Below are 14,955 nucleotides of genomic sequence, written 5' to 3'. Positions count from 1 at the left end.
CTTTGTTTCTTCATACCCTCATTTTCCTTGCTTTCCAGTTCCCCTACCCCTTCCCCTTCCTAGGCCAGCTCACCTTCCTTCATTCTACCCTGCGTGGGGGGTCTGAGTGTTTACTGAGTCTGAGGGGTCATGCTTTTGCTGGGGCTACAGAACCAGCCCTTGCTCCTGACCTTCCATGGGACAGCACAGATAAGACATGTGCCTACCGTACCTGATCCTGGTTTCCAGTGATATCAATATGCTTCCTTCCCCACCATATAGAACCACTGAATCATAACTAGGCCCTCAACAGAACCTTCCTGCCTAATGTCCCAAAAAGTTGTCACAGAAGGGGAGGCCTGTGGAGTCCACACTTGGTTCTCTGCCTGCCACTTATCTGACTATTATTATGGAGGGAAAGGGAGAGGAAGGGAGAGGTCTTATCATGTGTGTTCAAGGCCTACAATTGTATAAGATTGAGTAGAGAAGCTCATTTCTTTTTTTTTTTTTTTTTTTTTGAGACAGAGTTTCCTTCTTGTTGCCCAGGCTGGAGTGCAATGGTGCCATCTTGGCTCACTGCAACCTGCGCCTCCCAGCTTCAAGTGATTCTCCTGCCTTAGCCTCCCAAGTAGCTGGGATTATAAACGTGCCACCATGCCTGGCTAGTTTTGTATCTTTAGTAGAGATGGAGTTTCTCCATGTTGGTCTGGCTAGTCTCGAACTCCCAACATCAGGTGATCCACCCACCTCAGCATCCCAAAGTGCTGAGATTACAGGTGTGAGCCACTGTGCCGGCTGCTCATTTCTTTATAATGTGAAAATTTTACTAATTGACTGGCTACTTATGAAATGGGTCCCCATGAAAACATTCCCTGCAGTCCCTCCCAGGAGCAACATAAACCTCTTCCTTCTGTGGTAGATCTCTAGCTAATTGTTTGAACTTGTAAGCATCTGAAAAGATAATGCAGGCACAATGCATGTTGGCTTCGTATCTTGCACAAGGTACAGGATTTGCTGAAGTCACTGAATGTGATGTTGGGCTTCCTAAATCATAGGTAGAAGATGCTGCAATTAAGCTGGCTCACAGCTGCAGAAGAGAAAAATCCAATCGGTGCTTCTCTACTAAAAATACAAAATTAGCCAGGTATGGTGGTGCATTGCATGCCTGTAAGCCCAGGTACTCTGGAGGCTGAGGCAGCAGAATCACTTGAACCTGGGAGGCAGAGGTTGCAGTGAGCCAATATCGCGCCATCGCACTCCAGCCTGGGCAACAAGAGCGAAACTCTGTCTCAAAAAGAAAACATGAATAATTTGAGTGATTTAGAAAAGCCCTTAAGACGGATAACGCTCCACCCTTTTTTTTTGGGGGGGAAAATTACTGCCATTATGAATGTGCAGTAGAAATCAAACACAAAGAGAAGAATGTCACTCATCAGAAAAATCACACCAAACGAATTAGCGTTTTGTTCCTTCTTTTTCATCAGGATTAGAATGTGGTTGTAACTTTGTTAAATGGGAGGTATAAGATAGAATAACTTTGGTGAAATGTTTATCTTTTCCACCTATAGACTCAAGCCTCACGCATTTTTCCCCAGTGTTTTTTAAGTGACCCTTTTCCAGGATTCGCATCTTCAAATAACAAAAAGTACCTGTCCCACTTATTAAGCATCTGTAACACACCAAGCACTATGCTTCCACTTCCCATATTTTATTATTTATACCGTTTCTAACCCCGCAAAATCACAAATTAAGAGATTCCCAGTCAACGGAGATCACACGCCACAGGTAGAAAGGGCTTTTTTTTTTTTTTTTTAAGCAAAGTCATATATTTTTCCTTCTTTGCTCTCTAGTTGGCCCACTTCAGCTCAAGCTTGTGTCTTTTTGTATAAAACTTACCGAAGGCTACAAGATGTAGCCAAGAGTACAACACTGTGAAAATTTTCCTATCATTTCCTCTAAAACTCTGCAGGCATGGAGACTGTCTGCTGAGATATAGCAGGGAACAATTTAACCCTTTGTTTTGCACCCACAAGATGAGCATTACCAAAGTCCCAACAGAGACATGCTGGGGCTGTGCTATGCCTCCACCCTGCCCCCTCCGCAGCCAGCTCCACATGTCTCGGTCCGTAACTGATAGCATTCCACTTCCTGCCTGTACCGGTCAGGGCTTTTCATTGCAAGCAATGGAAATGGACAGTGAGCAGTATATGCAGGAAAATTTGGGGGAAAGGAAATTGAGGAGCCCACACACTCATCATAAGGCTGTAGAACCAGCCTCAGAAATCAGGTAGGAGCAAGGAAGTCCAGACCACAACCAAAATCACACCACAAAGCCAATCGGGTGACATCTTCACCGATGCTGCCACAAAACCTGGCCCCAGCCAGCCAGACTGCTGCCCCTGGCATTCAATATTTATGCCTCCACCAGGTTCCTGCCATGGCTGGCATGGAAGCTCTGGTCGCTGCTGCCACTGCCACTACTTACCATTATTGGCTTTTCCCTGAGATAACAAATCTGGCACATTTGTAGAATGAAGGAGAGAAAGAGTGGCCTGTTTCAATTCAAGAGACAATAGTAACAGTGCAAGTCACCAGGTTGTCACCAGGGTGCAAGTCACCAGGTTGTGATTCAAGGCCTGGAGCATTTGCATCCAATTGACAGAGGCTAGTCCTGTGCCTGCCTCTAGCTGCAAGCAAGGCAGTAAAAGCAAGGTTCTTCTACTTTCAGCTTCATCAGTGGGAGGTGGGCTTTGTTTCCCAGCAAGTCATAAGGTGGGGTTTTCCCACCCACAGGATGGGATTTCAAATGCTAATCAGCAACACTTCCAGCCCCTGCAGCCAAAAAATATATTTTCTGTGTCATCTAATCTTACAGCCCTGCAAGGTGAGTTGTGTGAACCCCATTTTATAGACACAGAAGCTAAGACTCAAAACCTTAAACACTGTGCTCTAGGTCACACAGCTACTAAGTGCAAAGCTGGGAGTCCAGCTCCAAAGCCTGCAGCCTCTCTGTTGCTCAGAGCCACCTCCTGAGGGGCTTCCTCTGGCCTCCTTGGGTCTGATTGTGAGTAGCCCCTTCCGCTGGCCTCTGCACAAAAGGCATCCTCTGCTGGGTGGCTCCCTTGTTATCAAACAAGGTGACATCTTCGCCTATGTCACTTGGTTAGTTTCGCTGTCTTGAGTTTCCCCACTGAACTTGAAGTCCATGAGATAGGGACAGTGAATTACCCTTCCTACAGCTCTCCTCAGCCCCCATGTATTCATCTGAAGTGCTGCCACATTTGTGGGTTGATTGACTTTGACCAAATGGACATAGCCCATCCTAAATTCTGATTCCTGAACTAGCTTCCTGTGACTCTAAATGATTTCACCACTCTGTGCATCAGTTTCTCTAGCTATTAACTGGAAGTAATAAAAAGGTTACAACATTCTCTACCATGTCTGAGATTAAATGCCTTAAAGTATCTTTATATTAGAGAAAGCTAAATTCAAGGACTTAATGTAGCTTCTGTCTCTCTTTTATATAACATAGTCTTTAACATGTAAACAACTACAACTTAAGGATCAATTATCCTGATACCCATTTCTGGTCGGTAGGACACATATCCTTCAAGTGTCACCACTGGATTAAAACAATGTAGAATAAAAGGCTGGGCACAGTGGCTCACACCTGAAATCCCAGGACATTGAGAGGCTGATATGGGAGGATCACTTGAGCCCAGGAGTTTGAGACCAGCCTGGGCAACATGGTGAAACCTTGTCTCTACAAAAAATACAAAAATTATCCGGGCACAGTGGCACGTGCCTTTAGCCCCAGCTACTTGAGAGGCTGAGGCGGGAGAATCACTTGAGCCCGAGAAGTCAACGCTGCCATGAGACAAGATAGCACCATTGCATTCCAGCCCGGGCGAAAGGAGTGAAACCCTGTCTCAAAAAAAAAAAGAAAAAGAAAGCCCCCTTCTGGTACCACATGCAACCAGTTTATATGAATCTACACCGGTTGTCAAGATGGCACACCCTTCCACCTGCACGTTAGTTTCATCTCTGAGCCCTACGTACAGGCTGGAGCCAGGAGAGCTGGTGGCCTTGGAACCAAACAGACTGGGCCTTGAACTCTGGTTTTGATGCTCCCCAGCTATTCAACTTTACAAGCTTCTTAATCTCTCTGGGCCTCAGTTCCCATCATGTTAGAATTGTTTGAGGATTAAATGAAACTGTCACTAAAGCACCTGGCACGTAGCAGGTGCTCTATCCATGTGGCAGTCGTTATTTTTACTATTCAGCGTCTGGTTCTGGTTGAGGTCCTGCCTAGCCCAGTGGCTATTTCATCAGTCTGTCCCTGGAGTTGCTGTGTTTGTCAGCTTAGCAGGACTATTAATATCATTATTACAAATAATTATCAATAACCACAGAAACAGCTTCTCAGGAGACCTGCAGCAGTGAACTGACAGCTGCTAGACACACAAGCACAATAGCATCGGCCTGTGACAACCCCACCGACTTTGGAAATAGGACTTGAGAAATAACTCCCCACTCTGCTCCCACCTCCCAGGAGCTGCTGTCATCCTACCCACGCTCTCTTGCTCTCCTCAGGGGGTGGGACACATTCTCAATACAGAAGCTTCCCATCCTGACTACAGGCCTGATTTCTGGTCTTAGATAGGGAATACTAGCCCTCTGGGGGAAGTATAGATAACTCAGTGATTGAGGGGATGCCCACGGGGAGAGTTACGATCTGCCCCATCATCTCTAAGGGTATGGTCCCTGAGGCTTTGCCTTTAAACTGCCTTTTTCTTTTTTAAATATCCATCTTGAGAGTGGCTGCATTTGAGTCAGTAAAGGCAGACTCTGTAGACACCAGGGAAGAGTCGATGCAAACGGCCCTTTGTGTAGTAGGTCAAGAGGGCAGTATAGTCTGAAGTCACACTGCCCAGTGTCCGGCCCTGCTGTGTGGCTGACCAGCTTGCCGACCTTGGGCCAGTTCTGCAACCCCTAAGCTTCTGTCACCTCACTTGTGAAATGGATTTGTTCCTATCACATGGGGTTGTTGGAAAGGTTCAATGGGATATTCGTGGCATTTAGCATCATGCAGATACTAGCACGGAGATGAAGCAATGTGCATCATGCATAGTACATGCTCAACGAATGTTCACTTATAAAGAAAAGAAAGGTCAGAATGAAACCTGGAACAAGAAAGTCTGGGTGTTTGCAGAAGGAGAGGAAGGACTGTCCTGAGTGGAGGAACCTGACCTCCCTCTGGGCTTCAGTGCACCTTCCAGAATGCACTCTGACCATGTTTAAAATTCCATGACTTTTCTCTTGCAGCTAAATCGGAGTGATAGTGACAGCTCCACTCTGTCCAAAAAGCCACCATTTGTTCGAAACTCCCTGGAGCGACGCAGCGTCCGGATGAAGCGGGTAAGAGAGTTACCTCAAAGCTATTTTTCTGCCTGCTCCTCCCTCGTTGCCCCAAGCCCTGTGTCCTACACACACATCTAATGTCTGGCCATTTCTACTCAGCCACTGGCAAGAAAAATGTTGCTCTTGCAAGCATAATGGTATTTGAGAACAGATGTTTGTGAACTATGAGGTCTCTGTAGCCACTGGTGAAGGTGCCGAAGGGTAAATGTATTTGTCTTATTATGACAAATAGGTTAGACGAGGAGTGTGTACACTTGGCCTTGCCTTACTGGATAGAAATCAAAGTCAGTAAGAACTAACCAACCCAGCCAGGCGCGGTGGCTCGGACCTGTAATCCCAGCACTCTGGGAGGCCGAGGTAGGAGGATCACCTGAGGTCAGGGATTCAAGACCAGCCTGGCCAACACGGTGAAACCCCATCTGTACTAAAAATACAAAAATTAGCCGGGCATGGTAGTGCATGCCTATAGTCCCAGGCTGTACTCGGGAGGCTGAGGCAGGAGAATCGCTTGAACCCAGGAGGTGGAGGTTGCAGTGAGCCGAGATTGTGCCACTGCACCCCAGCCTGGGCAACAGAGTGAGACTCTGTCTCAGGAAAAAAAAAAAAAAAAGAAGAATTAACCAACCCAACAGTCATCAGTTAGAGCGCGTCATCTGACAGAAGCCTTCCTCATGCAAGACTCTGCTCAGTGTGCCTGTCGTCCAGGGCCTGGTGGCAGAGAGGCTGGATGCCTCTGAGGACCAGCCTGAAGCAGGGAAGTGCAAATGGGCTTCCCTCAGACCAGCGGGAAGCCCACAGGGAAGAGGCTGCAGACTTGCCCTGCAGAAGTCTCGCCTTTCCTAGTGGAGACTGAGCTGAGCGATCCAGATAGGGTGGGGGTAGGCAAAGGAGCGACCCCTGATTTGTCTTTGACCATTAAGGGCTGCAGGAGATGCAGGGGGCCCTCCCCACCTTGGGCTTTCAACACAACTTTAAAGCAGTTCTGTCTAATGAGTTTGCAGAACCAGAAGAAACCAGGAGCCAGAATGTCAGAAAGAAAAAAGGGGCCGGGCGCGGTGGCTCACTCCTGTAATCCCAGCACTTTGGGAGGCCGAGGCAGGCAGATCACCTGAGGTCAAGAGTTTGAGACCAGCCTCAGCATTGAGAAACCCGGTCTCTACTAAAAATACAAAATTAGCTGGGCATAGTGGTGCATGCCTGTAATCCCAGCTGCTCGGGAGGCTGAGGCAGGAGAATTGCTTGAACCTGGGAGGTGGAGGTTGCAGTGAGCAGAGATCGCGCCATTGCACTCCAGCCTGGGCAACAAGAGCGAAACTCCATCTCAACAAAAAAAAAAAAAAAAAAAGAAAGAAAGAAAGAAAAAAGGAGAGAGAAAGCAAAGCAAAAGAGAACATGGAGGGAAAAGATAGTGCCAACAGCCCCCAGTAGGGGCAGGCCCCCCACCTCTCCTGCACTGCCTGCTGACAGCCAGAATCTAGTCCTTTGCCTAACATCCTTCACCCTAACGAGTCTGAGGGGGAACTAGAGAGAGCAGGAGAGAGACAGCAACACAGGGGAGGCTACACAGGGAAGGGAGAGTGTGCGGGTGTGGGAGAAATTGGACATGACCTCAGGTGACAGGAACAACCAACTGCCCACTCTGGGTCCCCCACGCCGACCCCCTCTTCTGTAGCTGGCTTGTACCGCAGTCTCTGGAGCACCAAAAGTTAACTGGGGAGCTTGGTGACAATGCAGATTACAAGGCCACACTTCTAACCATTTAATTCAGGCAGCTGGCGTGGGCCCTGAAAACTGCATTTTAACAAAGCTCCTTAGGGGCTTCTGGAGCAGATGATCCACTCCTGCAGAAATGCCACTGATCTCCTACTTGCTCCCCCTGCGTTTCCCACAGCTCCCTTCTAAGGCAGGCCCCACAGAAGCAGGTCCCTTCATCACCCCCTGTTCCCCTTAACCAAGAGGATGACTTAATAAGGGAGCCCCTGATGGTGGGTCTGAGCCCACATTTCCCTCGGGTCCTGAGGAACAGGAGAGTCCAGAGGCTGGGCCTGGACCCTCCGGCACTGCTCCTTGCTTCCACGCACTGCCTGAGCTGTGCCCTCTCTACCGCAGCCTGCCCAGCTTCTGAGACTGGACATGGGTCAGACAATGCAAAAGAATCTTTATTTGTTGCTCTGAGAACTTGAGCCACGTAGATCACTCAGCTGGATTTCCTTGATCTTGCTCATTTATAAGCACAGAGCAGACCATGTTCAACCTAGAAGAGCATTCTAGAAATTCTTCCTAGAGCTGTCTTATATTCCTAATAGTATGCTTGCCAGCCTTGTAAAATGAGACTAGGTCTTAGGGTAATGCTTCTTATACTGTGTCTGAAATCTCTGTATTGGTCATTGTATTTGTTTTCTATTGCTGCGTAACAAATCACCACAAACTTTAGCAGCCTAAAATAATACAAATGCCTTGCCTCACAGTTTCCGCTGGTCAGGAGCTTAAGCACAGGTTAGCTGAGCCCTCTGCCCAGGGTTTTAGCAGGCTGAAACCTCTAAGTGTAAAATGGCCACGTCCTCATCTGGAGGCTTGACTGAGGAAACATCTGATCCAGGCACTGCCTCCAGTTGTTGGCAGAATTTATTACATTGTATTCTCTTGCTAGCTGTCAGCTGGGGGCTTAGGGGAGTATTTTCAGCTCCTAGAGGTCACTCTCAGGTTTTTGCCCTGTGACCATCTCTACAACATGATTTATTTACTTCTTCAAGGCCAGCAGAAGAGCCCAGCCAGGAAAAGCCCAGGCCATCTTTTAGGGGCTTACCTGATGAAAGGAGAGGAGATTATACAGGACGTGTATATTAGCAATGGGATTTGAGAAACCATTTTAGAATCCTGACTCCCATAATCATTAATTATTGTTTTTTAATCATTAGTGACTTTTGATGGGAGGAGAGTTAATGATTGTATTAATCAGGGTCTTTTACATACAGATAACTGAAGAACCCAACTCAAACACAGCTTAAAAATGAAAGAGGGAATTTATTGTCTCATTTAATGAAAAAATCCAGGATGTCGGACTACCTTCAGGCATGGCTTGATCCAGAGGTTGAAATGATGTCATCAGGCCTCAGCCCCTTTCTCATGGCATTGCTCCCTTTGTACAGCTTAATTCTCAAACAGGTTACCCCACAAGTAAAGATGACCATGAGCAGACCCAGGTTTATATAGCGAAGGCTTAACAACCTCTGTGTAAAGACATTGCCTCTTTTCCAAGTAGTTCAGCAAAGTGCCAGAATTGAGTATTAGTGGCTGGGCTTTGATAACATATTCACCTCTGAACCTGTCACTGAGATGCAGACTGGCCAGGTTCAGGTCACATTCCTATCCCTGATGCCCCACACAAACCAGGTGGATTGAGTGCAGAGGAGGAGATCTCCAAGGGAAGGTGAGGGCGTTGTTACTCTAAGGCTGGGGAAACAAATGGTGGACAAGCAGAAACAATAGGGGCCCATTACAGGAACACAAAGTCAAGAAGACATGACTTTTGCCCTCAAGCGGGAACAGACCTGTATTGGGGAAACAACTTCAGAACAGTACAGTGACAGGAATCAATAACTGAGAACGTACATATGCAGGGTGCTGAGAGTACTGAAGCTGGCACAGTGTACAGAGAGGGCGGGTGGGGACTGCAGCCAGCTTCGTGGAGTGGAGCTTCAGCTTTACCACACATATCCTGTGGGACTTAACCTCTGGAAGCCTCATCTGTGCAGATGATAAACCTCGGGACCTCCTAGGTTTGTGAAAATGAAACGAGGTTATGGAAATAAAGTGCTTAGTACCGTTCCTGGGACATAATAAATGCCCAATAAACATGAGCTGAGTGGGAGAATTCAAAACAGGCTTCCCGGGGAAGGGCAAGCCCCATTCGGAAGGAGTGGGTGCCTACGGATAAACCAAGAGAGGGCATTTGAGGGTCAGAGGAAGAGGCTGGGTGGGCTCACCGGGCAGAGCTCTAATAACAAGAGAAGCCGTCCCCACCCCCACAGCCTTCCTTGGTCAAGTCGCTGCGCTCCGAGCGTCTGATCCGTACCTCGCTGGACCTGGAGTTAGACCTGCAGGCGACAAGAACCTGGCACAGCCAACTGACCCAGGAGATCTCGGTGCTGAAGGAGCTCAAGGAGCAGCTGGAACAAGCCAAGAGCCATGGGGAGAAGGAGCTGCCGCAGTGGTTGCGTGAGGACGAGCGTTTCCGCCTGCTGCTGAGGATGCTGGAGAAGCGGGTGAGTGCTGCCTCGAAGGCAGGGGAGCCCTGCGCTCTGCCCCAGAGAGTCGGGGGACACTGCCCCGGGGAAGAGAGGCCAGAGCTCTTGATGCATCCTACAATTCCCACCACAGCTTCCACTGAGGGTGTTCCACCCATCCCTCGTTCACATCAGCAGGGGGATCCAGAAATCCCTTTGCACACTCAACCTTTTGAACCTTTCACCTGGCTGCAAGGCCCATTTACTACATTTGTTGATGTGCTTTTGTGTGCAAGCCCTTATTATTCACACATGTACTCATCATGCAGTTCTTCATGAAATACATAGGGTACCCAATCTGTGCCACAGTACGCACTTTGAGTAACAACAGGACACTGACCTGCCTCGATGCCTGCCCAGGAAGTCCCACAGGGCAGCCCTTGCCAAAGGGGGAGAAGGGCTGGTCACACCAGGGCCTTCTGCTAACAAGGATGCCCTGGAGTACAAGTCGGCTGGCACCTCTGCCCTGCTATAATGAGTTTAAGGGATTTAGGGGTTGATCAAGGAGAAAGATATAACCTCAAAATGGTGTGAGCACACAAAGTTTTATATTAGCTGTGCTTTTTTTTTTTTTTTTTTTTTTTTTTGGAGACAGGTTTTCTCTCTGTCGCCCGGGCTGGAGTGTGGTGGCATGATGGCTCACTGCAACCTCCACCTCCCAGGCTCTATCGATCCTCCCACCTTAGCCTCCTGAGTAACTGGGATGACAGGTGCATACCAATATGCCCAGCTAATTTTTGTATTTTTTGTAGAGATGGGGTTTCTCCATGTTGCCCAGGCTGGTCTCGAACTCCTGGGCTCAAACAATCAACCCGCCTCGGCCTCCCAAAGTGTTGCGATTACAGGCATGAGCCAGCATGCCTGGCTTGCGCTGCGCTTTGACAGGTTTGCATGCAGGGGAAGTCCCTCACAGCATGAGACCTTCCAAAGGTGCTGGGGGCTGCTGCCCAGTGTGGAGGAAGGCAAGGGAACTCCCAGGGGAGAGCTGGGGAAGAGGGGCCATCTAGGTTAGGTAGCTCTGCAGCACGATGGGGAGTCTCTGGGTCAGAGAACTCCAAAGCACAGCAGCAGCTTGGGGTCTCTTATAGGCAGGCCCAGGGTTTATCTATCTGTGGCTAACAAATGTTGGGTACAGTTTCACAGGGTATGCAAAACAGGAAGGTTGTATATGGCTTTAAAAGCTGCTTATTTGAGCTATATTTAAAACAACTGGAAGGGTAAAAATTTGAGTTTGGCACCAGCAGGCTTTTAAGCCAACAGGTCCCAGACTGCCATGAAGAAATAAACGATATAGGACCCATATGCAAGGGCCATTCTCTACTCATTTATGAAAAATAATACCTGCCACTCTGTGATCGCCACCCACGGCAAGAAAGACTTTTGCTAGTTCTCTCTGCACACAGCCAGACTTGCTGAGAGCACCTTACAGAGGGCGCCTACCTGAAATGTCAGGACCATCAGCTGAAATCTCAGTGCTCATTACAGGTGGTGATGCCCTAGGGCGGGAAGATGATGCTGGACTTCTTAGGCCTGGACTGATATGGGAGCTTCAAACTGACTCTGGCAGTTCTGAAGTTCCAGAAAAGTTTATTTCTTTCTTATTTATACCCTGTTTACTTATAAACAGGATTATAACAAGAACATTGAGGGGAAAATAGAAACTTGGAAGGCTGGAAGGAGGAGAGGAAATAAATATATCTCAAACCTAAAGTAACCTAATTATAGTTAGGTATTATATTTATCTTTGAGCTTCCTGGTAACCAACGCAAAAAGAGATCAGAAAACAAGTGCCTATGTGCCCTACCTTAACACTTGATCTTATTCAAAAGACTGAGAAGTAATACGTGCCCTGACTTAAGAAAAACAAATTTAGAAAACTTGACCTTTGAAATAGTAAAAAAAAAAAAAAAAAAAAAAAAAAGTACCATCTATGACTTCTAACAAAGAACCATTGATATGATGGCTTTAGGCCGGGTGCAGTGGCTCACGCCTGTAATCCCAGCACTTTGGGAGGCCGAGGCGGGCGGATCACAAGGTCAGGAGATCGAGACCATCCTTTGAATGGTGAAACCCCATCTCTACTAAAAATACAAAAAATTAGCCAGGCGTGGTGGCGGGCACTTGTAGTCCCAGCTACTCGGGAGGCTGAGGCAGGAGAATGGCGTGAACCCAGGAGGCGGAGCTTGCAGTGAGCCGAGATTGCGCCACTGCACTCCAGCCTGGGCGACAGAGTGAGACTCCGTCTCAAAAAAAAAAAAAAAAAAAAAAAAAAAAAGATGGCTTTATTTACCAAAATTCTGTCTTTGTGCAATGTTTTCAAGTATATGGTACGTGGATATTTTAGGGCTGTCTGTGGTTTGTTCTCAAAAGTGTTTGCATACATTTACATTAGGAGGAAGGGGCATAGTGTTATACCCAAGCCTCTTAAGAACTACTGCATGGCTGGGGACTGAGTTTCCACCACTTTTTAGTAGTCTGACATTGAAGAAATTTCTTAGTCTGCCGGAGCCTCAGTTTCCTGGGTAAAATAGAGGTAATAACATCTACCCTCCTAGGTGGCCTGAGGATTAGAGGTAGCGCACATTTCACCAGGCAGCCCTCATCTCCTCACTTCCTCAGATCCACACAGGTATTCCGTTTCCTGGCCCCAAAAATCTATTCACTCAAACAGATTATTTGAGCACTTCCCATTATCGTTCTGAATGAAGTGGATCCCACGTGGAGCAAGAGTGAGGGTGCCGTCCCTACAGTAGCCCCTTCTGTTGTGATAGTGAGTTCTCCTTGCCCCTTTCTGGAGGCCCCCTCCACTGACTCAGGGCCTTGCTTGCTTTGCCCAGCAGATGGACCGAGCAGAGCACAAGGGTGAGCTTCAGACAGACAAGATGATGAGGGCAGCTGCCAAGGATGTGCACAGGCTCCGAGGCCAGAGCTGTAAGGAACCCCCAGAAGTGCAGTCTTTCAGGTAAGCAGAGGACCCCGGCAGCCCCCCATCCCTTTCTCAGCCAACCCACGGCCTTAGTCTTCTGTCTGTGGTCTTACTGCTCTCATCCCTTGCTCACAGAGCACTAGCTTTCCCTGTAACAGATGTTCATCCTCCGCCAAGCCATCCCTGGCGATCCATGAGCTCTGCAGTGCTCTTCCCTCAGCTGTCTTTATCAGTCCCCACACAACTCGAGCTAATTTGTTAGATCCTCTTATTTAATGAATGAGCCACCTGCTCCAGCCTTTCCTCGTAGTGTTTTCCTCACTGGTAATTGTGGAGGGTTGGCTGAATGATAAATAAGCCTGGGGGTGATGGATGCTCGCTGGGCCTCCCTGGCTCTGCCTGCCACCTGCTAGGATCTCAGGGAGGTGCTTTCTTGCAGTGCTGGACCCGGATGTATTCTCGGAGGGTCCCGAATGCCTTTTGGCCTGGGCCTCCCATCCATGGAGGCCCTAGCGTTTAGACTTCTGATGTCCTCTCAAATAAGGTACACATGTTTGTGTATGTGCTAAAAAAAAATTTCCTTTGTGGAATATAAACATTTAAAATGTACATTTGTACAACTATCTTTGGGCATCTCTTAACTTTTTAACAAATTGAGAATCTGAAACAAACAAACATTCGAAGTGGCCCAGGGGTCCTTTTAAACTCTGAGAAGCCTCTGATTTGATTTGAACTCTAAGGGTCATTGTTCATGCTAATGGTCCTTTAAAGCAGTGGTTCTCAACCAGGGGTGATTTCTCTCCTGTCCCCTGGAACATTTGGCAATGAGCATACATTTTGTGTTGTCATAACTGGAGGTCAAGGATGCGGCCAGCATCTAGAGGGTAAGAGGCCAAGGACGTTGCTAAATATTCTGCAGTGAATGTATAGGACAGCCCCCACGACAAAGAATTATCCTGCCCAGAATCTCTGTAGAGCGAGGTTGAAAACCCCTGCTCTGAAGGGATGGCCTCTCTTATAGGGAGAAGATGGCATTTTTCACCCGGCCTCGGATGAATATCCCAACTCTCTCTGCAGATGACGTCTAATCGCCAGAAAAGTATTTCCTTTGTTCCACTGACCAGGCTATGAACATTGACTGTGGCTAAAGTTATTTATGTGGTGTTATATGAAGGTACCGAGTCACAAGTCCTCTAGTGCTCTTGTTGGTTTGAAGATGAACCGATTTTTTAGTTTGGTTCCTACTGTTGTTATTAAAGACAGAACAAAAACAAAAACAAAACACACACACAAAAAAAACGGAAACAAAAAAAACCAGCATTAAAATAATAAGATTGTATAGTTTGTATATTTAGGAGTGTATTTTTGGGAAAGAAAATTTAAATGAACTAAAGCAGTATTGAGTTGCTGCTCTTCTTAAAATCATTTAGTTTTTTTTGGTTTGTACAGCTCCACCTTTTAGAGGTCTTACTGCAATAAGAAGTAATGCCTGGGGGACGGTAATCCTAATAGGACGTCCAACACTTGTCACAGTACAGCAAATTTTTCCTAGTTAACATATTTTGTACAATATTAAAAAAATGCACAGAAACCATTGGGGGGGATTCAGAGGTGCATCCACGGATCTTCTTGAGCTGTGACGTGTTTTTATGTGGCTGCCCAACGTGGAGCGGGCGGTGTGATAGGCTGGGCGGGCTAAGCAGTCTAGTCTATGTGGGTGACAGGCCACGCTGGTCTCAGATGCCCAGTGAAGCCACTAACATGAGTGAGGGGAGGGCTGTGGGGAACTCCATTCAGTTTGATCTCCATCAATAAAGTGGCCTTTCAAAAAGAATCTTCCTGTTGCTCTCTTTTTCTTTCCTAACCCTCACTCCATCTGTTTCCCTGATTTTTGACTCTCCCCTCTCCAGTCATTTCTTTCCCACCCATCCCCAGTCCTGGAAACATTTATTTGTTCTTTTGCCCACTGTTTTCATTTGCTCATTAAATTAAAATGACTGCTCAGCTCATTGGGAATCCACATCCCCAAGTGAGACTGGGGATATGCTCTCTGTACTGTCTCCTTCTATGGAATTCCACCCCACCCAATGAGAGATGACTTCACAATTTCTTCATATGAGCATCATTCCATGTCATCCCCAACCCAGGGGCAGTATGTGCTGCAGCTTGTGCTTCGTGCTGCTCCTGTGGCTCCTATCCCTACCCAGCTCAGAGCTTTGCAGGGTCTGTTGCAGACAATCAGAAGTCACTTTCTAACAAATAGCAACAGCCACAAATCTCTTCTTCCTTCCTCTCTGACATTACCCTGTGCAACTTTTCTCAAAGTCTATTGCACCACTCAGC

General features: G+C 47.4%; 1 protein-coding gene across 8 annotated transcripts in view; it reads left to right on the top strand.

Moving 5' to 3' along the window:
• The window catches only part of WWC1 (WW and C2 domain containing 1), a 179,142-nt gene extending 164,696 nt beyond the window's left edge, over positions 1–14,446 (top strand). For 2 of the 8 annotated variants that reach the window (XM_030825315.1, XM_030825296.1), the window contains exons 20-23: positions 5,305–5,397; positions 9,432–9,665; positions 12,524–12,648; positions 13,634–14,446. In XM_030825315.1, coding sequence (XP_030681175.1) covers positions 5,305–5,397; positions 9,432–9,665; positions 12,524–12,648; positions 13,634–13,700 — 519 coding nt within the window. In that variant the 3' untranslated portion in view covers positions 13,701–14,446. Of the gene's footprint in view, positions 1–5,304; positions 5,398–9,413; positions 9,666–12,523; positions 12,649–13,633 lie in introns of all 8 variants that reach the window. The other 6 variants (XM_030825299.1, XM_030825283.1, XM_030825288.1 and 3 more) reach the window with 3 other exon arrangements.
• The last annotated feature ends 509 nt before the right edge of the window (positions 14,447–14,955 follow it).

The sequence above is a fragment of the Nomascus leucogenys genome, chromosome 2 (assembly GCF_006542625.1).
Source record: "Nomascus leucogenys isolate Asia chromosome 2, Asia_NLE_v1, whole genome shotgun sequence".
In the NCBI taxonomy this organism is placed as follows: domain Eukaryota; kingdom Metazoa; phylum Chordata; class Mammalia; order Primates; family Hylobatidae; genus Nomascus; species Nomascus leucogenys.
This window is presented reverse-complemented; position numbering and strand designations above follow the sequence as displayed.